The 23,599-nt window shown below is 46.2% G+C and overlaps 1 protein-coding gene across 1 annotated transcript in view; it reads left to right on the top strand.

Annotated features, from left to right (window-relative positions):
- The first annotated feature begins 4,865 nt into the window (after nucleotides 1-4,865).
- ndufv2 (NADH:ubiquinone oxidoreductase core subunit V2) overlaps nucleotides 4,866-23,599 on the top strand; it is a 43,593-nt gene continuing 24,859 nt past the window's right edge. Inside the window, exons 1-2 of the mRNA XM_038808703.1 lie at nucleotides 4,866-5,072; nucleotides 19,625-19,693. Of these exons, the coding sequence (XP_038664631.1) occupies nucleotides 4,902-5,072; nucleotides 19,625-19,693 (240 nt within the window). The 5' untranslated portion in view covers nucleotides 4,866-4,901. The remainder of the gene's footprint in view (nucleotides 5,073-19,624; nucleotides 19,694-23,599) is intronic.

Raw genomic sequence — 23,599 nt, 5'->3', positions numbered from 1 at the left:
TGCTAGTCACTCTCCTAAAGAGGGCCCTGGGGATAAAGATGGGCAGGCACTGAAAGAGGAACAAGAACCTCGGAAGCACTGTAATTTTGACGGACTGCACCCTCCCTGCCAACGACAATGGCAGCATGTCCCACCTCTTGAACTCCTCCTCCATCTGATCTACAAGTCTGGTGAAATTATGTTTGTGAAGAGTCCCCCAGTCCCTGGCCACCTGCACCCCCCAGGTACCTAAAACTCTCCCCTGCCCGCCTAAGCGGGAGCCTACCAATTCCTTCCTCCTGGTCTCCAGGGTGCACCACAAACACCTCACTCTTGCCTAAATTTAGTTTATAACCTGAAAAGGTCCCAAACTCAGCTAGCAGCTCCATCACCCCCGGCATCCCTTCCACCGGGTCCGCCACATACAGTAACAGGTCATCGGCATACAACAACACCCTATGTTCCTCCCCACCTCGCACCAAACCTCTCCACCTCTCTGAATCCCTCAACGCCATCACCAGCGGCTCGATTGCCAATGCAAACAACAAGGGGGGACAGGGGGCAACCCTGCCTGGTCCCTCGGTAAAGCCAGAAGTACTCCGACCTCCTCCCATTCGTGGCCACGCACGCCATCGGGGCCTCATATAGCAGCCTCATCCATCTAATAAACCCTTCACCAAATCCAAACCTCCCCAACACCTCCCATAAGTACCCCCACTCCACTCTATCGAAGGCCTTCTCCGCATCCAGCGCCACCACTATCTCTGCCTCCCCCTCAATCGCCGGCATCATGATGACATTCAACAATCTCCGCACATTCATGTTCAGCTGCCTTCCCTTCACAAACCCTGTCTGGTCCTCGTGTACAACCCCTGGCACACAGTCCTCTATCCTGGTGGCCAGGATCTTTGCCAGCACCTTGGCATCTACGTTGAGGAGAGATATGGGCCTGTATGAACCACACTGCTGGGGATCCTTGTCCCTCTTTAAGATTAACGAGATCAGCGCCTGCGACATCGTCGGGGGCAAAGTCCCCCCTTCCCACGCTTCATTAAGTGTCCGCACCAGCAAGGGGGGTCCACAAACGTTTTATAAAATTCCACCGGGAACCCATCCGGCCCCCGATGCCTTCCCTGACTGCATCTGCCCGATCCCCTTAACTAGCTCCTCCAGCTCAATCGGCGCACCCAACCCCTCCAGCTGCTCCTCCTGCACCTTCGGGAAAGAAAGCCCGTCGAGGAACCTCTTCATTCCCCTCCTCTCCGCCGTTGGCTCCGACCGGTACAGTTCCCCGTAAAAGTCCTTGAAGACCTCATTCACCTCTACCCCCTTCCGCACCACATTCCCACTCTTGTCTCTCACTCCAGCAATTTCCTTTGCCGCATCCCGCTTGCGGAGCTGATGAGCCAGCATCCTACTCGCCTTTTCACCATGTTCGTACACTGCCCCTTGTGCCTTCCTCCACTGTGCCTCCACCTTTCTAGTGGTCAGCAAATCAAATTTAGCCTGCAGGCTGCGCCTCTCCCCCAACAGTCCCTCCTCTGGTGCCTCAGCGTACCTCCTGTCTACCTCCAGCATCCTTCCAACCAGTCTATCCCTCTCACTCCTCTCCCTGTGTGCCCGGATGGATATCAGCTCCCCACGAATCACTGCTTTCAGGGCTTCCCAGACCACCCCCACCTGAACATCCCCTGTATCATTCACCTTGAGGTACTCCTCAATACTCGCCCGGACCCTCCTACACACCTCCTCTTCCGCCAACAACACCACATCCAACCTCCACAGCGGGCGCTGGTCCCGCGCCTCCCCCATCTCCAACTCTATCCAATGCGGAGCGTGGTCGGAGATTGCAATGGCCGAATACTCGGCCTCCTCCACTCTCGGAATCAGTCCCCTACTCACCACGAAGAAGTCTATCCGAGAGTAGACCCTATGTACGTGGGAGAAGAAAGAGTACTCCCGTGCCCTCGGCCTCACAAACCTCCATGGATCCCCCCACCCATCTGGTCCATAACCCTCTCAGTACCTTGGCCGCCGCCGGCCTCCTACCCGTCCTAGAGCTGGACCGATCCAGTGAAGGATCCAACACCGTATTGAAGTCCCCCCCTCCATGATCAGACCTCCCGCCTCTAGATCCGGGACCCGTCCCAACATACGCCTCATAAAGCCCGCATCATCCCAATTTGGGGCATACACAATAGCAAGTACCACCTTCTCTCCTTGTAGCCTGCCCCTAACCATAACATACTTACAATTCAAGGTGCTGCACCGGGCCCACATGACTGGGACGAGGATGAGTAGGTTCTTTGGGGGTGAGGAAGGTGTGTCAGGTGCTCGGGGAGTCAGCGAACCATGCCCATATGTTCTGGGCATGCCCGGCACTGGAGGAGTTCTGGAAGGAGGTGGCGAGGACGGTGTCGAGGGTGGTGGGATCCAGGGTCAAGCCAGATGGGGACTCGCGATTTTGGGGTTGGGTGTGGAGCCGGGAGTGCAGGAGGCGAAAGAGGCCGGTGTGCTGGCCTTTGCGTCCCTAGTAGCCCGGCGAAGGATCTTGCTACAATGGAAGGATGCGAGGCCCCCAAGCGTGGAGACCTGGATCAATGACATGGCGGGTTTCATAAGCTAGAGAAGGTCAAATTCGCCCTGAGAGGGTCGGTACAAGGGTTCTTTAGGCGGTGGCAGCCTTTTCTCGACTTTCTGGCTCAACGATAGGGTACGGGGACAGCAGCGCAGCAAACCCGGGGAGGGAAAAGGGGAGGGAAAAGGGGGGGGGCCGACAATGACTATGTTTGTTTATTTATTTTAATATTTTAAAGTTTTTTTTGTTGTTCATTGGGGTTGGGGGGGTGGGGGGATGTGATACATGCGCCGATACGGTCTGGGGGTGTCACAGTTATTATGGGTTATTTTGTTGCATTTCATTGTTTGTCGTTATGTTTTATATTTTCTGTAAAAAATTCCAATAAAAATTATATAAAAAAAAACCATAACATACTTACCCCCCTTATCCGCCACCACCTCCGATGCCTCAAACGACACATTTTTCCCCACCAGAATCGCCACTCCCCGGTTCTTCACATCCAACCCAGAGTGTATCATTCACCTTGAGGTACTCCTCAATACTCGCCCGGACCCTCCTACACACCTCCTCTTCCGCCAACAACCCCACATCCAACCTTCCTCAGACGGACCTGGTCCGCCACCTTCAGGTGGGTCTCCTGAAGCATTGCCACATCTGCCTTTAGCCCCCTCAGATGAGCAAGTACCCTCGACCGCTTCACCAGCCCATTCAAACCTCTCGCATTCCAGGTGACCAACCGGATCAGAGGGCGTCCCCCCCCCACCTCCCCCGTCGACTAGCCATAGCCCGTCGACTGCCCGCCCCAGGCCAGCACCCCCTGCCCGACCCAGTCCCCACAGCGACAACACCTCACCTCTGTCTCCCCGGCCCCCACCAGCTCCTTCCTGACCCTGCCAGCAGCAACCCGGTATTCCCCTTTCCCCCCCTCCCTCCCCCCCCCAGGCTGGGAACCCTCCTAGCCGCGAACCGTCCTCCATTGTACTTCCGTGGGTCAGCTAAGTTCTGCTGACCCCGGAAACTCCCGCAAATAACCCGACCCCTCCCAAAGTGGGATCATCCCCCATCCTATCCCTCCTCCAGGCACCGCTCCAGCACGGGGAAGAACCAGTTAAGGCCCCGCCTCCCCCCGTCATCGTCTCCACCCCCCAGCCCCGCAGCGCGGGAAACCAGAGGAAAGCCCGCGCTTTCGCACTGCCCCACCACACCCTTCTGACGCAGCTCCCAAATACCAGCCCCACTCCATACCCCCAACCCGACATAGAATACAACAAACCCCCCCAACCCTCCCCGCAAGATACAAAACTCAAACAATGCCCCACAGCAAAAAAAAATAACAGAACAACACCCCCATAAATAACCATATCAAAATTGCAAAAGTACAGAAAAAGAGAACACAGCAACAGCAGAATCCAACAATAAAGTATTACAACCGACCCCGCAACCCCCAACCCCTAGTTCAAGTCCAGTTTGAAACTTTTCCATTACATTGTGCCCTCTGTAATAAAGAGTTGGTGCAGCTTAAATTTTGCACAATATTGTTAGGGAGCTTCAGGATCTTGGCCCATCAACAATGAAGTCATGGTGTTAGATTACCCAGTCTTATGGTGTGAGATTTGGAGGGGAACATGCAGGTGGCAGTGTTATCACATAGCTGTTGCTAATGTTCTTCTAGGTGGTGGAGGTCACAGGTTTGGGAGATGATGCCCAAGAAACCTGCAGCAGTGCACCCAGTGAATAGCATCCACAGTACACCAGTGGTGGATTAAGTGGAAGTTTAAGATGGTGGCTGCACTGTTGATCGGGCTCACTGCTTTGTCCGGGTTTCTTGAGTGCAGCTACACTAATCCAGGAAAGTGGAGAGGGCATTCAGCTCATCTGGTCTATGCTGATGTTTATGCTTCAACCACCTTAATTCATCTCACACTGGCAAAGTATCCTTGTATTCTTTCCTCCCTTCTGTACCTACCCAGCTTACCCTTAAATACATAAATAAAAGCAAAATACTGTGGATGCTAGAAATCTGAAATAAAAACAGATTAACTGGATAAATTCAGCAGGTGTGGAAGAATATAGCTAGTTAAAGATTAAATGTATGGACTGGCTGTGTACGTTAATATATCAGATACAGCTAGTTACAGATTAAATGTATGGACTGGCTGTGTAAATTAATATATCAGATACAGCTAGTTATAGATTAAATGTATGGACTGGCTGTGTAAATTAATATATCAGATACAATTAGTTATAGATTAACTGTTTGGACTTTAGAAACCAATGCATCCTGGGCACCTAGTTAGTTATAGAGATCACAAATCTGCACGTCAGATACAGCTACTTGCACATGAATCATGGAATGGTTGCAGATGCTGCTCTGAGTTTGATTGCAGGGTCTGTGCGCCAGGCTGTGCAGTCGCTCGGCGATTGTATCGATCGGGTGGCTGACGGTTGGCGGCCGCCGAGCTGCGCCGCCATGTTACTGTCCGGCCTGTACCGCTCTGTCGTCTCACACTCGGTAAGGATCGACACCGTTTGTTAAGTCATTCCCGGGAATTGCAAACCGAGTGAGATGAGGTATTTTTGATTGTGTGTGTGGAGCCTGTTTGAAAGCGAATGAGGCAGTCAATGCGGGCCCTGTGCTGACTGAGAGTCAACATGGCGGCGGTGGTAGTGGTGGGTTTGACCTTCAGAGAGAAGCCGGCTTCACCCTGAGCTCTGCAGCTTCCTCCAGCCTTTCATTCATCGTCCAGTAACCCTGGCTGCGCTTCGTGTCATTAGTTTTTACCCCCACCCCCCTCCATTTCACCCTGTGTATTTACAACTGTTTGGACTTTTTAATTGACATTCTGTTCAATATAGTTACACAAATGTGACTTGTTCACTGTGACTGAATTCCCCCACCATATCCCCAATTGTGTTCCATTTAATTTGCAATTGAAGAATTTCAAATGAATCCTAATGTGTTGGCACTCAGTATCTTCACCTTGTTCATCCCCTTCCTGCTTTGATTTGGTATCTATTTTGGTCCAATTGTTTCTGTTGAAATGCCTTGAATATATAATCTACTAAATACAAAAAATGCTACCAAGTTTGCATCAGCTAAGTTTTTATGTAAACTATGAGGATCGGAGATTGGATTGGATTGGATTTGTTTATTGTCACGTGTACCGAGGTACAGTGAAAAGTATTTTTCTGCAAGCAGCTCAACAGATCATTCAGTACATGGAAGAAAAGGGAATTAAACAAAATTCAAGAAAATACATGAGAATACATAATAGGGCAACACAAGATATACAATGTAACTACATAAGCATTGGCATCGGTTGAAGCATACAGGGTGTAGTGTTAATGAGGTCAATCAATAAGAGGGCCATTTAGGAGTCTGGTGACAGTGGGGAAGAAGCTGTTTTTGAGTCTGTTCGTGCGTGTTCTCAGACTTCTGAATCTCCTGCCCGATGGAAGAAGTTGGAAAAGTGAGTAAGCCGGGCGGGAGGTGTAGATGGAGTCCATGGAAGGGAGGCAGGTTCGTGTGATGGACTGGGCGGTATTCACGACTCTCTGAAGTTCTTTGCGGTCCTGGGCCGAGCAGTTGCCATACCAGGCTGTGATGCAGCCCGATAGGATGCTTTCTATAGTGCATCTGTAAAAGTTGGTAAGGGTTAATGTGGACATGCCGAATTTCCTTAGTTTCCTGAGGAAGTATAGGCGCTGTTGTGCTTTCTTGGTGATAGCGTCGACGTGAGTGGACCAGGACAGATTTGGTGATGTGCACCCCATGGAATTTGAAACTGCTAACCATCTCCACCTCGGCCCCGTTGATGCTGACAGGGGTGTGTACAGTACTTTGCTTCCTGAAGTCGATGACCAACTCTTTAGTTTTGCTGGCATTGAGGGAGAGATTGCTGTCATTACACCACTCCACTAGGTTCTCTATCTCCCTCCTGTATTCAGACTCGTCGTTATTCGAGATCCGGCCCACTATGGTCGCATCGTCAGCAAACTTGTAGATGGAGTTGGAACCAAGTTTTGCCACGCAGTCGTGTGTGTACAGGGAGTAGAGTAGGGGGCTAAGTACGCAGCCTTGCGAGGCACCGGTATTGAGGACTACTGTATTGTGGAGCAGGTGTTGGTGTTCATTCTTACTGATTGTGGTCTGTTGGTCAGAAAGTCAAGGATCCAGTTGCAGAGTGGAGAGCCAAGTCCTAGGTTTTGGAGCTTTGATATGAGCTTGGCTGGGATTATGGTGTTGAAGGCGGAGCTGTAGTCAATAGATAGGAGTCTGATGTAAGAGTCCTTGTTTTCGAGATGCTCTAGGGATGAGTGTAGGGCCAGGGAAATGGCATCTGATGTGGACCGGTTGCGACGGTATGCAAATTGAAGTGGGTTACTTTTGCTTCAGTTTGTGAGCTATGTATGTATTCAGTGTATGAAGATGTTATTTATTGGTTCTAGAATTCTCCAGGGATTTTATTTTTAAAATAAATATAATAATTGGTCCATTGATGTTACCCGAACTGTATTTTGTTTTAATCTTAATTTGGGGAGTGCCAATGGTGAATTGACATTCTCCTGCAGGGCTGTTGGAAAATACTTTTGATTTGCAAAAGGCCTGGTCCCTTTTCCAAATTGATTCCCGTTGGTTCTAAAAGATAACGAGCATATAATATTTTTTTGAATACTTAAAATTGGATTAGCTCACTTGGCTAGACAGCTGTTCATGATACAGAGCAAGGCCAGCAACGTGGGTTCAATTCCCATACCAGCTAAGGTTATTCTCAACCTTGCCCCTTGCCCGAGGTGTGGTGATCCTCCGGTTAAATCACCACCAGTCAGCTCTCCCTCTCAAGGGGAAAAGCAACCTATGATCATCTGGGACTATGGCGACTTTACCTTGGTTATCCATGGCTTCCATTGTTCGCCGGTGGTGGGGGAATTTTGTGGCAATCAAGCGGGCTGCGTTGTGCTGGATGGTGTCGAGCTTCTTGAGTGTTGTTGGAGCTGCACTCATCCAGGCAAGTGGAGAATATTCCATTACACTCCTGACTTGTGTCTTTTAGATGGTGGACAGGCTTTGGGGGATCAGGAGGTGAGTTACTCGCCCCTTGATGTCATACTCTGTGAAATGCTGTCATGATGTCAATGGCAGTCATCTCACCGTAACTCTGACATTCAGCTCTTTGACCTGATCTGGGAGCCACAGTATTAATATGGCTAGTTCAGTTTATTTTGATAAATGGTTACCCCCAGGGTGTTGATTGTGGGGTATTTAGTGATGGTTGTCAAGTTTGAATTTAGCGATGGTTAGATCTTCTCTTGAGATGGTCATTGTTTGGCACTTGCGGTGCGAATGTAACTTGCCACCTGGATATTGTCCAGGTCTTGTTGCATTTGGACATGGACTGCTTCATTTTCTGAGGAGTAGCGAATGGTGCTGAACATTGTGCAGTCATCTGCAAGCATACCTACTTCTGATCTTATGATGGAAGGGAGATCATTTGTGAAGCATTTGAAGATGGTTGAGCCTAGGGCAGTACCCAGAGGAACTCCTATAGTGATGACGTGGAGCTAACAGAACATTGGTTAGCACTGTTGCTTCACAGCGCCAGACTCTAGGTTCGATTCCTGGCTTGGGTCAATCTGTGCAGAGTCTGCCTGTGGGTTTCCTCGGGGTTCTCTGCGTGGGTTTCCTCCGGGTGCTCCGGTTTCCTCCCACAAGTCCCGAAAGACGTGCTGTTAGATAATTTGGACATTCTGAATTGTCCCTCTCTGTACCAGAACAGGCACTGGAGTGTGTCGACTAAGGGCTTTTCACAGTTAACTTCATTGCAGTGTTAATGCAAGCCTATTTGTGACAATAAAGATTATTATTATAATAGAGGTGATTGAACTCCAACCACCACAATCATCTTCCTTTGTGCCAGGTATGACTCCAACCTGTGGAGAGTTTTCCCCCAATTCCCATTCTCCAATTTAGCTAGGGCTCCTTGATGTCATACTCTGTGAAATGCTGTCATGATGTCAAGGGCAGTCACTCTCACCATACCTCTGGCATTCAGCTCTTTTGTCCATGTTTGAACCAAGGCTGTAATGAGGTCAGGTGCTGAGTGCCCCTGGCAGATCCCGAACTGAGCATCCATGAGCAGGTTATTGCTGAGTAAGTGCCACTTGATAGCGCTGTTGTTGACTTCTTTCATTACTTTGCCAATGGTGGAGAGTAGACTGATGGGGCGGTAATTGGCTGGGTTGGATTTGTCCTGTTTCTTGTGTACAGAATACACCTGGACAATTTTCCACATTGCTGAGTAGATGCCAGTGTTGTAGCTGTACTGGAACAGCTTGGCTAGGGGTGCGGCAAGTTCTGGAGCACAAGTCTTCAGTACTGCTGCTGGAATATTGTTAGGGCCTATAACCATTGCAGTATTCAGTACCTTCAGCCTTTTCTTGATATCACGTGGAGTGAATCATATTGGCTGAAGACTGACATTGTAATGCTGGGGACCTCCGGAGGAGACAGAGATAATCATTTACTCGGCACTTCTGGCTCAAGATTCTTGCGATTCGTCAGCTTTGACTTTTGCACACATGTTCTGGGCTCCTCCACCATTGAGGATGGGGATATTTGTGGAACCTCCTCCTCCAGTGAGTTGTTTAATTGTCCACCACCATTCACGGCTGGATGTGGCGGGACTGCACAGCTTAGATCTGATGCGGAATTGCTTAACTCTGTCTATTACTTGTTGTTTGGCACACAAGTAGTCCTGTGTTGAAGCTTCACCAGGTTGACACCTCAATTTTAGGGATGCCTGGTGTTGCTCCTGGCATGTCCTCCTGCACTCTTCATTGAACCAGGTTTGAACCCCTGACTTGGTGTTAATTGTGGAGTGGGGGATATGCTGGGCCATAAGGTTACAAATTATAGTTTGGTACAGTTCTGCTGCTGCTGATGGCCCAAAGCACCTCATGGATGCCCGGTCTTGAGTTGTTAGATCTGTTCCAAGTCTAACCCATTTAGCACGATGATAGTGCCACATAACACGATGGAGGGTATCCTCAATGGGAAGATGGGACTTTGTCTCCACATGGACTGTGCAGTAGTCACTTCTATGGAGTTGGCAACTAGCACGGATTTTTCAAATTTTATACGGAAAATCCATTCGAATAAGGAAGTATGCTTTCTCTCCTAGCAATACAGAAAAGGAGACAGCTGATTTGCAAGCCGCCTCCCGAAACACGTATTTGGTTTCCTTGGTGACAGGGCCCCACGCAGAGTCCCCGGTTCCTCTCTGCCCTGCACACTAACAGCGCATGTGTGTCTTTTTATAATATAAATTTAGAGTACCCAATTAATTTTTCCCAATTAAGGGACAATTTAGCGTGGCCAATCCACCTAACCTGCACATCTTTGGGTTGTGGGGGCGAAACCCACGCAAACACAGGGAGAATGTGCAAACTCCACACGGACAGTGACCCAGAGCCGGGATTGAACCTGGGACCTCGACGCAATGAGACAGCAGTGCTAACCGCTGCGCCACCGTGCTGTCCTGCCATTCTTTTCTTTGTGCTCTTTTACCTTTACTATCATAAACCCTAATTTGAACATCAAATCTGCTAGTGCTACTTACAATTTTGAACTTCATGTAAAAAAGGCAAATGTTTTGTTCACATTATTCATGCTTAGATTTACTGAATGTTTGAAACTTAATTTGAAAACACCCACTCATCATGGTGTACATGTACGAAGCATTAGATCTACATTTTCCATTTGTGTTTTAGATTTGTGCAATAAAGGTGTAAAGCTATACTTCAGTTTGTGGGCATTTTTACTTTGAAATGAAAATTGATTGATTGATATTTATTGTCACATGTACCGAAGTACAGTGAAAAGTCTTTTTCTGCGCCCAAGGGAACATACACAGTACGTACATAGTATACAAAAGAATAATCAAGAATACATTGACAGTGGTGCATCAACAGATAGTGATTGGTTACAGTGCGGAACAAGGCCAAACAAGAGCAGCATAGGGTGGCGTGAATAGTGTTCTTACTGAGAACAGATCAGTCCAAGGGAGAGTCTGGGGAAGAAGCTGTTCCTGTGTCTGGATGTGCGGGTCTTCAGACTTCTGTATCTTCTGCCTGATGGAAGGGCCTGGAAGAGGGCAAAGCCTGAGTGGGAGTGATCTTTGACAATGCTGTCTGCCTTCCTGAGGCAGCAGGAGATGTAGACAGAATCAATGTGAGGGTGAGAAGCTTGTGTGACGCGTTGGGCTGAGTTCACCACACTCTGCAGTTTCTTGCGATCTTGGGCCGAGCAGTTGCCAAAGCAGGTTGTAATGCAACCGGATAGGATGCTCTCTATGGCACATCTGTAGAAGTTTGTGAGTCGATGCAGACATGCCGAATTTCTTTAGCTTCCATAGGAAGTAGAGACGTTGGGTTTTCTTGACTATTGCATCAACGTGAGTGGACCAAGACAGACTGTTGGTGACGGTGACCCCCAGGAACATAAAGCTGTCGACCATCTCTACTTTGGAGCCATTGATGTAGCCGGGGGTGTGTGTCGTGCTACGCTTCCTGAAGTTGATGATCAGTTCCAAATCTGGATTTTACTTCCACAATACTGATTTATGTTGGGAAAGGTTGGCAACTCTGCTTCTATTGATACTCTGATGGCTAGATGCATCAGCAGGCAGGTTGATGACGACAAGGTCAAGTATGGCGGCACGGTAACACAGGTAACTGTTGCTTCACAGCTGCAGAGTCCCAGGTTCAATTCCTGTGCGGAGTCTGCACGTTCTCCCCGTGTCTGCATGGGTTTCCCCTGGGTGCTCTGGTTTCCTCCCACAAGTCCCAAAAGACATGCTGTTGGGTGAATTGAACATTTTGAATTCTCCCTCTGTGTGCCCGAACAGTGGAATGGCCCCGGAATGTGGCGACTGGGGGCTTTTCCATTAAAAAGTATGTTTTTTCTTCTGGTTGGTTGCCTCACCACAGTCCCAGTGTGGCAGCTGTGTCCTTTATAACCTGGCCAGCTCGGTCTGTGGTGGTACTAAGGAGCCACTCTTGGTGATGGACATTGAAGTACCCCACCCAGTTTATATTCTGTACCCTTGCCACCCTCAGTGCTTCCTCCAAGTGTTCAACATGGAGGAGTATGATTCATCAGCTGATGGTGGCCAGTACATAGTAATTAGCAGGAGGTTTCCTTCCCCGTGTTTAACCTGAAGCCATGAGACATCATGGGGTCCAGAGTTGATGTTGAGGGCTCCCAGGGCAACTGTCTCCTGACTGTATACCACTGTGCCACCACCTCTGCTGGGTCTGTCTTGCTGGTGAGACGGACATACCCACGAATGGTGATAGTGGTGTCTGGGACACAGTGTAAGGTATGATTCTGTGAGTATGACTGTCAGACTGTTGTTTGACTACCCTGTGAGATAGCTCTCCCAACTTTGGCACAAGCCCCCAGATGTTAGTAAGGAGGACTTTGCGGGGTCGACGGGGCTGCGGTTGTCATTTCTGGTGCCTGGATTAACACTGGGTGGTCTGTCGGGTTTCATTCCCTTTTTTTGTGTTTTTGTCACGGTTGAATACAACCAAGTCGCTTGCTAGGCCATTTCAGAGGGCATTTAAGAGTCAGCCGCATTGCTGTGGGTCTGGAGTCACATGTAGACCAGACCAGGTAAGGGTGGCAGATTTCCTTTCATAAAGGACATCAGTAAACCAGATGGGTTTTTATGACAATCGACAATGATTTCACGGTCATCATTTTACTTTTAATTCCAGATATGAAAAATGGCAGATGGAGTTTAACCCTGAAAAGTGCGAGGTGATTCATTTTGGTAGAAAAAATTTCAATGCGGGTTACAGGGTCAACGGCAGGGTTCTGGGGAATTTGGAGGAACAGAGATCTTGGGGTTCATGTCCACAGATCTCTGAAGGTTGCCACTCAAGTGGATAGAGCTGTGAAGAAGGCTTATAGTGTGTTCGCATTTATTAACGGGGCTTGAGTTTAAGAGCCGCGGGGTTATGCTGCAACTATACATGACCCTGGTGAGACCACATTTGGAGTATTGTGTACAGTTCTGGTCACCTCATTATAAGAAGGATGTGGAAACATTGGAAAGGGTGCAAAGGAGATTTACCAGGATGCAAAGGAGATTCACCAGGATGCTGCCTGCTTTGCCGGATAGGTCTTATGAGGAAAGGTTGAGTTGAGGCTTTTCTCTTTGAAGTGGAGGAGGATGCGAGGTGACTTAATAGAGGTTTATAAGTAAATGAGGGGGATAGATAGAGTTGACGTTCAGAGACTATTTCCTCGGGTTGATGTAGCTGTTACAAGATGGCATAACTATAAGATTCAGGGTGGGAGATATCGGAGGGATGTCCGAGGTAGGTTCTTTACTCAGAGAATGGTTAGGGTGTGGAATGGACTGCCTGGTGTGATAGTGGAGTCGGACACTTTAGAAACTTTCAAGCGGTTATTGGATAGGCACATGGAGCACACCAGAACGACAGGGAGTGGGATAGCTTGATCTTGGTTTCGGACAATGCTCGGCACAACATCGAGGGCCGAAGGGCCTGTTCTGTGCTGTACTGTTCTATGTTCTATATTATAGTAAGTTTAAATTCCACCAGCTGCCGTGGTGGGTTTCAGATCCGGATCATTACCCTGCGTTTCTGGATTACTAGTCCAGTGACAATACAGTAGTCCCCCTTTATAACACGGGTGTTGGGGTCCAAGACAGCCACCCACGTTGCATCTGAGCCGCGGATATCCACAATGGGGGTTTTAAATTTATTTTAAAATCTATGCTAGCGCTTCCCATTGTGAGTCTACGGGGGGGGGGGGGGGGGGGCGGGGGGAGAGGGGAGAGGTCAGACCCCCGTAGACTCACAATGGGAAGCGCTAGCATATATTTTAAAATCAATTTAAAACCCCCATCGTGGATCTAATTAAAACAAGCACTGCTGCATTTTTAACAACTTAAAAGTTGGATTGGAGGGAGAGAGCAGCCGGCAGTGTCAATTTCAGCGGCCAGCTGATTGTTTCAGTGAGAGAGCAGCTTCCCTCTCCGGATCAAAGTGAGCCGGCCGCTGAAGTTGACACTGCCGGCTGCTCTCTCCCTCCAATCAGAAACATTAAAACTTAAAAGTTGGATTGGAGGGAGAGAGCAGCCGGCAGAGTCAATTTCAGCGGCCGGCTGATTGTTTCAGTGAGAGAGTAGCTTTCCTCTCCGGATCAAGTGAGCCGGCCGCTGAAATTGACACTGCTGGCTGCTCTCTCCCTCCAATCAGCCGGCAGTGTCAATTTCAGCGGCCGGCTCACTTTGATCCAGAGAGGGAAGCTGACAGTTGGGGTCCATAAGCCCCCCTGCCGTATATCGCGAACCGCGGTATTGCGGAGCGCGGTATAACGGAGGACTACTGTACCACTACGCCAAAACCTCCCCGTGAACTGAAGAGAGCCTCATGGGAGCATGGTGTTGTGGCGATAACGGATCTGGTTCTGGGGAATGAGGTGGGCCATGTGGTCAGTACAGGAATGTTTAGGGATGCTGATCAAGGTTTCATAAGGTTTAGGTTAGCCATGGAAAAAGAGCAATCCAGAGAAAAAAAACAATGAATTGCGGTGAGAATGGATCTGACCCAGTTAAATGGAAATAAACGATTGACAGTCAAAACAGTAATTAAACAATGGGCTGCCTTAAAGAGGAGTTGGGTCAAGTACAGGGGAGCTACATTCTCATGAGGGAGAAAGGTAGTTACCACCAGACAAGGCCAGGACTCCCTGGATGATGGAAGGAATAGAGAGTAAGGTGAAACAGAAAAAAACTGTGTACGGTAGAAGGTGGGTTGACAATACAAATGATAACCAAGCTGAAATAGAAAGTTCACAGGGAAGAGAAAACAAAATACGAGCATATGAGAGGAGACTGGCAGCTAATAAAAATGGGAATCCAAAAGTCTTCTATATGTATATTTGATTTATTTATTGTCACGTGCACTGAGGTACAGTGAAAAGTATTGTTCTGCGTACAGTCCAAGCAGATCACTCCATACATGAATACATAGAACATACTATAAATTTTGAAAAATAAATTTAGAGTACCCAATTATTTTTCTCCTATTAAGGGGCAATTTAATGTGGCCAATCCACCTTTTTGGATTGTGGGGGTGAGACCCATTCAGACACGGAGAATGTGCAAATGCCACACGGACAATGACCCCGGGCCAGGATCGAAACTGGGTCCTCAGCGCCGTGAGACAGCAATGTAACGTGCCGCCCTATTAAACATGCTATAAATACACAATATAAATACATAAACACAATTTATCGGACAAAGCATAAGGAATATAGGGCAGCACAGTAGCATGGTGGTTAGCACAATTGCTTCACAGCTCCAGGGTCCCAGGTTCGATTCCCGGCTTGATTCACTGTCTGTGCAGAGTCTGCACGTTCTCCCCGTATGTGCGTGGGTTTCCTCCGGGTGCTCCGGTTTCCTCCCACAGTCCAAAGATGTGCAGGTTAGGTGGATTGGCCATGCTAAATTGCCCTTAATGTTCAAAATTACCCTAAGTGTTGGGTGGGGTTACTGGGTTATGCGGATAGGGTGGGGATGTGGGCTTGGGTAGGGTGCTCTTTCAAAGAGCCGGTGCAGACTCGATGGGCTGAATGGCCTCCTTCTGCACTGTAAATTCTATGATTCTATAGTGCTACAACTGTAGAGAAGAAGCTTTGAAAGATCAGTTCAGTCTATAAGAGGGCCATTCAGGAGTCTGGTAACAGCAGGGAAGAAGCTGTTTTTGAATCTTTTGGTGCGTGTTCTCAAACTTTTGTATCTTCTGCCTATTGGAAGAGAGCATAACCCAGGTGGGAGGGGTCTTTGATTTTGCTGTCCGCTTTCCCAAGGCAGAGGGAGGTGTAGACAGAATCAATAGATGGGAGGCGAGTTCACGTGATGGACTGGGCTGTGTTCACAACTGTGATTCTTACTGTCTTGGGCCAAGCAGTTGCCATACCAAGCTGTGATAGTGGAACAGGGCTGATTAGGGACCAGAGATTATGCAAGGAGGCTGTAAAATTTGAGGGTTTCAAAGTATAAAACCCTTTAAAAAAATTACGAGTTCCAAATGTTTAATCCAAAGCAAAGGGGTTCTCATTTGTGCTTGACCTAACAAGGTATGAACGACTAGTATTTGTTAAGTAAGCAGAATAATTATTTTTTAAATTTAAGAGTACCTGATTTTTCCAATTATGGGGCAATTTAGCATGGCCAATTCACCTACCCTGCAGATCTTTTTGGGTTGTGGGGGTGAGACCCATGCAGAGGCGGGGAGAATGTGCAAATTCCACACCGACTGTGACTTGGGGCCAGGATTGAACTCGGGTCCTCAGTGCAGTGAGGCAGCAGTGCTAAACACTGTGCCACCATACTGCCCAAGTGAGCAGAATTTATGTAAAATGTACTTAAGCAGTGAAGGCAGCCTCAAAATACTTTACCCTTCAAAGGCTTAGGATTCTGGCAATATAGGTGAAGTCTGATTTCTTCTGTCTCAAAAGTAATTATGAACTAGTTCTTAGAAAAAGTATACCATTGAAGCAATGGTAAAAGAGTGCGAACAAAAATACTAATTTTCCAACTGTTGTTCCCACTTCTCATTATTCCTTATTTGAAAATAGCCCAAATTACTCAGAATTCTTCATTGGTGAGTGTTACCACCTTCATGGGTTGTAAGCTGAGTCAGCCCTATCTCTTACTAGGCCCTGGAAGTTCACATTTCACTGTGAACAAATGTTACATTCTTTCTCTTGTCAATAGTACACCTATCATTCACATGAACAAATATTAAAACTATTGAGAACAAATGTTAAAAACACTTTCTGCCCTAATATTGGAAAATAAATGTTTCCTTCTAGGGCAGATCAATTAAAGCAATGCATAGTTTATTGAAACATAATGTCTCATCATTCTAAGTTAAAACTATCAAACTCGGCACTTTTAACTTTTCCTTCAAAGCAAAGAAATTTACATTGAAGTTGTAAACTTAATTTAAATGTGGTTCTTACAAGTAACTGCCTTCCTGCTTCCCCCAATTACTCTAATTGTTAATTATCCAACAAAAATTCAAAGTGAACTATAAAAAAAAAGATAACTTAAAAATTCATAAACATTAGTTCACCCTATACAAAACCCCGAGGAATATAATACTATTATCAAGTATTACAAGGCGCAACAAAATTATGCAGTGAGTTGGTTGTTAGGATCTGGAGCCACTGTCTGAAAAGGTGATGGATGCAAATTCAAAAATAACGTTAAAAAGGGAATTGATAAATGCTTAAAGGAAAAGTATCGTAGGGCAGGCGGGTGAGACTAATTGAGTAGCTCTTTTTTTTTTTTTAAATTTAGATTACCCAATTATTTTTTCCAATTAAGGGGCAATTTAGCGTGGCCAATCCACCTACTCTGCACATTTTTGGGTTGTGGGGGCGAAACCCACGCAGACACGGGGAGAATGTGAAAACTCCACACAGACAGTGGCCCAGAGCCGGGATCGAACCTGGGACCTCAGCGCTGTGAGGCGGTTGTGCTAACCACTAGGCCACCGTGCTGCCCTATTGAGTAGCTCTTTTAAAGAGCTGGCATGGAGTCAATAGACTGACTCTCTCTGCAGTATCATTCTGAGTTTTTCTAACAGAATTGTGATTGTTGTAGATCAGTTATGGTGTGTAAATAAAGCCTAATTTTGCATTTATATCTCCTCCATCAATTTCCACTCCACAGCTGCCAGAATTGTGCCATTTTAATTGTGTGGTTGTTTCTACAGCAACCAAATCAACAATGTGGGAGCAACAACTCATTTATTTAGTTGACCTTGGAGTTATCATTGGCAGTTAAGCACCTGTACAAACCTGCTGTAAAATAATTTTCAATGCATTTGGATGAATAATAGATTTAATTAGCTGATGAAAAAGACAGTTGCTTGATTTCACCTGACTAGATTCTTTGTTTTAATGAATAAGGACTCAGCTGGTGGGTGCATTGCTCAGTTAAGAATCAAAAGTGTTCTTGATTCCAGGGTTACCATTCAGCACTGAGAATCCAGGCTTGATTTGAATTTAGAGACAGAAGGAATAGGCAATATTGGGAGATGAAAATTGCAGTGCTACTCTTCCTGTATTGTTTTATGTAATATTTATTTTTTTGAAAGGCAATTTATTGGGTTGAATGGACCTGCTTGAGTTATTTTTGAATCGTGATTGCAGTAGAGAGGTACAAAGGAATTTACGAGGATGTTATCAGGAATGGACAATTTTAGCTATGAGGTAAGGTTGGAAATCCTGGGGTTGCTTTCTATAGAACTGAGGGTGAGGGGGCATTGGATTGAAGTGCACTGATATTGTGGATAGGAAGGACCTATTTCCCTTTGCAGAGAGGTCCGTGACCAGGAGAAATAGATTTAAAGTAATTGGCTGAAAGATTAGAGATAATTTGAGGGGATTTTTTTTTCACTGAGGGTATCTGGCATTCTCTGCCTGAAGGATTGTATTTAAAACAATTGTATTCTTGGATATGGGCATCAAGTGCCATTTCAGGGGTGTTGCCAGTGTTCACAAGATCTTGCCAACTAGTTGAAGTCTTATCATTTTGAATAAAAGAAAATAGCTCTGAAACTGAAGTGCTCTTGCAGACACTCGCAGTAGTTTTTATCCTTATAAATAACTATAATACTGGAAAACTGTATATCTTTAAAAGCGTGCTTCGCCCTATGTCTATGTATTTTACATTATGTATTTATCGTATGTCCTATGTTTTTCATGTATGAAATGATCTGTCTTGACTGTATGCAGAAAAGTACTTTTCACTGTACCTCAGTACCCGTGACAATAAATCTAAACCTAAGTAAAATAAATGTTCACCATCACTAGATTGGACATGAGTTGGTAATGTCACCATCCTTTGTTTTAAGAGGATTTTCAAAGATGCACTTTTTGAAATTCCATTTCAGGAACCAGTTGTCACAAGCTCAATGTGAGCAACCGTTTTATAATGAAGGTATTAAATGGAAGAATTTAATGTATAGACAGCCCTCTGCACTCCCCCGCCTCCCAATCTCCCACATCAGCTTCTAGTGATGAAGCTATTTAGAATCATAGAATTCCTATAGTGCAGGAGGCCATTCGGGCCATCTACCAAACCTCTGAAAAGGCACCTCACCTTGCCCAACTCCCCTGTCCCACCCAATCTTTGGACACTATGCAACAATTTAGCATGGCCAATTCACCTAACCTGCACATCTTTGAACTGTAGGAGAAAACCAGAGCATCCGGAGGGAACCCATGCAGGCAAGGGGAGAATGTACAAACTCCAGACAGTCACCCAAGATCAGAGTGGAACCTGGGTCTCTGGCGCTGTGAGGCGGCAGTGCTAACCGCTGTGCCATATGTTCCATTTGTTTTTTTTTAAACTAGGCATCCTCACCATAATACACTGCATCACCCTTTATTTTCTTTCTGTTCATTCCTTATCTTGAGACTTCCTTTTGTAATTTAATGAGGGAACTGTTTCCACACTTTCACTAGTGCTACTTTGAAAAATCGCAGCTGCCATGTTTCATCACTTTAGTCGCATAATAAATTAGAGGACCTGACTTTAATCACCTTGGGCTAACACCTTTCAAAATTGAAGTGTCAAGATTATTTATCTATACTTTTTGCAATATTATTGGCAATTTACAATACTACCTTTCCCCACCCCACAAATGGTAAACCAAGCTATGTAATCTTTTTTGAATGCTTGCTAATATTTTAATAATTAAATGATCTGTGGATTTGTATTGTCTGCAATACAAAATATTTTCAAACACTTTCAACTTCATCATTATGGCTCTAACTAGTTGTTTTAATTATACCAACAAGCAACTCCTGAGAATAGTAATAGTTTTGGATCAGCTACTTATAAAAAATGATCGAAAAACACATTTCAATTTGTTATTTAGCACAAAGAAAATTGTGTCTGTCTCTGGTATTGATTTGAGAATGTTAACCTTTATATTCTTGCATTCTAGCTGAGACAGATCCGTCATATACAAAGGACTGCTCAATGTGCAGGAGGAAGTGGTGCAGCCTCGTTTGTGGTAAGTAATTGATGAACAATATAGGAACATGTATTTTTTCAAAACTTAATTTTAAGTTAATTTAGGATAATTTTAGTTAAGACGACACAGTGGTTAGCACTGCTGCCTCACAGCAGCAGGGACCCGCGTTCAATTCCGGCGGTGGGTGACTGTGTGGAGTTTGCACTTACTCCCTGTATCTGCGTGGGTTCCCTTCGGGTGCTCCGGTTTACTCCCACAGTCCAAAGATGTGCAGGTTAGGTAGACTGGCCATGCTAAATTGCCCCTTAGTGTCCAAAGGCTATGTGGAGTTCTGGGGATAGGGCTGGGATTGGGATTAGGTAGGGTGGTCTTTGAGAGGGTCAATGCATATTCGATGGGACGAATGGTCTCCTGCACTGTAGGGATCCTATGATTAACCTGATACTACAATGGTTACAACCCTGCTTTTACTTCTGGTGTCAGTGTTTGAACTCCGGTACTTAACTTAATAGGTTGAAAGTCTTAATCTTGTGCCAGAGTATACTAAATGCAGATAAGGTATATTCAACCCACATCCGACTGAGCTGGTGTAGCACAGGGCTAAATCGCTGGCTTTGAAAGCAGACCAAGGCAGGCCAGCAGCACGGTTCATTTCCCGTACCAGGCTCCCCGAACAGGCGCCGGAATGTGGCGACTAGGGGCTTTTCACAGTAACTTCATTTGAAGCCTACTTGTGACAATAAGCGTTTTTCATTTCACAATGTCACATTGTCTATGTTGAGTGTTTTAAAAAATATTCGTTCTTGTGATGTGGACGTCGTTGGCTGGGCAGCATTTGTTGCCCATCCCTAATTGCCCTTGAACTGAGTGGCTTACTAGGCCATTGTAGTGGGGGGCAGTTAAGAGTCAACCACATCACTGTGGGTCTGGGACAAGCGACAATGGTTTCATGGTCACCATTTCACCTTTGATTCCAGATTTTCATTGAATTCAAATTTCACCTTCTGCCGTGGTGGGATTTGAACCCAGAGCATTATCCTGGGTCTCTGGATTATTAGTCCAGTGTCAATACCACTATGCGCTGCCTCCTTCTCTTCCCTCCGCCCCTCCCCCACCCCAAGGTTGTGTTTCTTTGCATTAACCAAATAAACTAAATCAACAAACTGGGATAAATTAAAAATGCAGTTCCTTAAAGGGAACCTGCATCAAAGTAAACAGAATCTCAAAGGAAACTTAAAACATCAAAACAAAATTTGATTCAAGAGGTCGATAATGCACTCCAGTCCCTACGGTGCCCACCAGGCATGGAAGGCCTCAATGGTGCCAGCAGGCACTGCGTGTTCCCTTTCCAGGGACACCTGGCAGCGAATATAACCACAGAAGCAACTGGGACTGCTGTGCACAACAACCTCTACCCCAAGTCTCCGATGTTACGGGATAATATGTGCAGACAGCCCTCCACCGGGGATCTCCGCTGCTGGAACACGGCAACAACGCAAGGAGTTGAAAGGTGTGCAGCAGCAGCCTATGCAGAATACCCGTCTGCACCATGCATGGAGGGCTTTTCTGTGAGGCGACTCAGATTGTGGGGCTCTGGCATCGAGGGAGGCCTGGGGCCATTGCAAAATTCCATCTGAGTGGTGGTACACTCAGACAGGAGTCTACCACACACTCGAGTATCGTTGTGACTTATGTGAGACCACTATTTGGGTGAATTTGAGAAGAGTTTATCTGTCATTGAGATCACTGTTTTGACCTTCCACTCAACATTGTTTTGGGAAATGTTGTATTTAATTCTGCAATGTCTGCCCTATGGTTTAACTTTCCAGAAGTAATGCTTGATTATTATAAATATGTGAGCAGTTTTTGATAAAATATCAAGTTCAGCAAATGCATATATTGAGATTACTTTGGAGATTTAACTATTTGGCATCCATGGGTTGAAATGGTTTTTCAATATGCTTTGGTACATGGTATATTAGCAATCCATGAATGATTGCTTAACTAGGCGCCACAGTGGTTAGCACTGCTGTCTCACAGTATCAGCGCCAGGGCCCAGGATTCAATTGCAACCTTGGCGGACTGTCTGCACGAGTTTCTTTGGGTGCTCAGGTTTCCTCCCACAGTCAAAAAATGTGTAGATTGGGGTGGCACATGGTGCAGTGGTTAGCACTGGGACTGCGGCACTGAGGACATTCTCCCCTGCCTGCATGGGTTTCACTCCCACAACCCAAAGATGTGCATGTTAGGTGGATTGGCCACGCTAAATTGCCCCTTAATTGGAAAAAAAATAATAATTGGGTACTCTAAATTAATTTTTTTAAATGTATAGATTAGGTGGACTGGTCATGCAAAATTGCTCTTAGTGTCCAAAGATGCGCAGGTTACGTGGGGTTATGGGGATAAGGCGGGGAGTGGGTCAAGGTAAGGTGCTTTTTTGGAGGGTCGGTGCACACTTGATGGGCCGAATGGCCTCCTGCACTGTAGTGATTCTATGGAATTGAAATATTTCAGCTGTTGTGTTTAGAGCAGTCACATTTCATGTGATTCCATCTAAAGAAAAATGTAAAAGTCATTTCAATGGCATAGAAAAGTATTTTGGAAATTCTTGCTAGGTGCCTGTAAGAATTGTATCTAGGAAAGAATGATCTGTGAACTTGCATTACTCAGACTTTCAGGATATTTCTGAGAACAGCATACATCTTGGCAAAAAAATATAAGATTTGGGTTGGAATCATAAGCACTACCAAATTAACTGAAGTATGCAACCTTATGGTCTGAAAATCATTACTGATGAGTAGAAAGACTTCAGACTGCTAAATGGAAATGCATTGTTTTAAGTCTTGAACTAAGATGTAGAAAAAATGAAACCCTTCTAACCCTGCTATAGTTTCTACAGGGTTTATGATGGTATCTTGGGTAAATACATTAAATTCAGTCTAAAGGAAACTGTGTAAAGATAAAGGGGGAATGTCACTCTCAATTTCATGGCCACTTGGGGGCGGCGCGGTGGAGCAGTGATTAACATTGCTGCCTCATGGTGCTGAGGACCCAGGTTCGATCCCAGCCCTGGGTCCACTGTTCATGTGGAATTTGCACATTCTCCCCATGTCTGCGTGGGTCTCACCCCCACAACCCAAAAATGTGGTGGGTAGGTGGATTGCCATGCTAAATTTCCCATTAATTAGGTGGGGGGGGGGGGGGGGGGGGGGTGTGGATTGGGTACTTTAAATTTATTATTATTTTTTTAAACTTCATGGCCACTTTATGTGCAGTTGCGTTAAGTTGTGGGTAGTATGTAAGCACCAATGTCATTGCCTCCTGAGATCTACATGTCCCTAATGTTGTGGAGGATAGGTCTAGCCACATTGCTGTGCAATACTTTGCTCAGCTGGACTGAACCACGCCACCTATCCCACATAGAAAAACCCCTTTGACCACAAATCCATCAGGCAGAGGTCCACAGTAACATTCTCCACACCCTGGGGAGGTAAGTACTTGGTGCATCCAGTCTGATGGTTCCCCAAGTGGACTCAAATTCATTTGACAGAATTCTTCATTGCCAGAACTTTCAAGCAAGCCCCCAGATGTAGCTTGGCTGGTGGTGAGAACGTCCCTCCGGATCAGATTCTTTGTGCATAACTGAGGTCTCGGCGCAGCTGCAATAGGGACGTTGCAGTCGCCCACCTCCTGAAATGTGCCTTTGTAAAGCAAATCTGGGAAGAGATGCAGTGGTTTTTGTTGAGATTTATCCAGAGTAGCTCTGTAATAAAGGATTCTATGCTCTAGGCTGTTCCAGGGATGCACACTAAGATAAACATGAGCTGCTGCAGGAGGACCATCAATCTGGTGAAAGATGCTCTTTAGTCTCACGGAAAGAAATATAACTATATTGCACTTTATGTAATGTCAGATTTGAGCTGTTATGTAGGGGGGAGGCAGTGG

This window comes from Scyliorhinus canicula, chromosome 10 (genome assembly GCF_902713615.1).
Source record: "Scyliorhinus canicula chromosome 10, sScyCan1.1, whole genome shotgun sequence".
NCBI lineage: Eukaryota > Metazoa > Chordata > Chondrichthyes > Carcharhiniformes > Scyliorhinidae > Scyliorhinus > Scyliorhinus canicula.
This window is presented reverse-complemented; position numbering and strand designations above follow the sequence as displayed.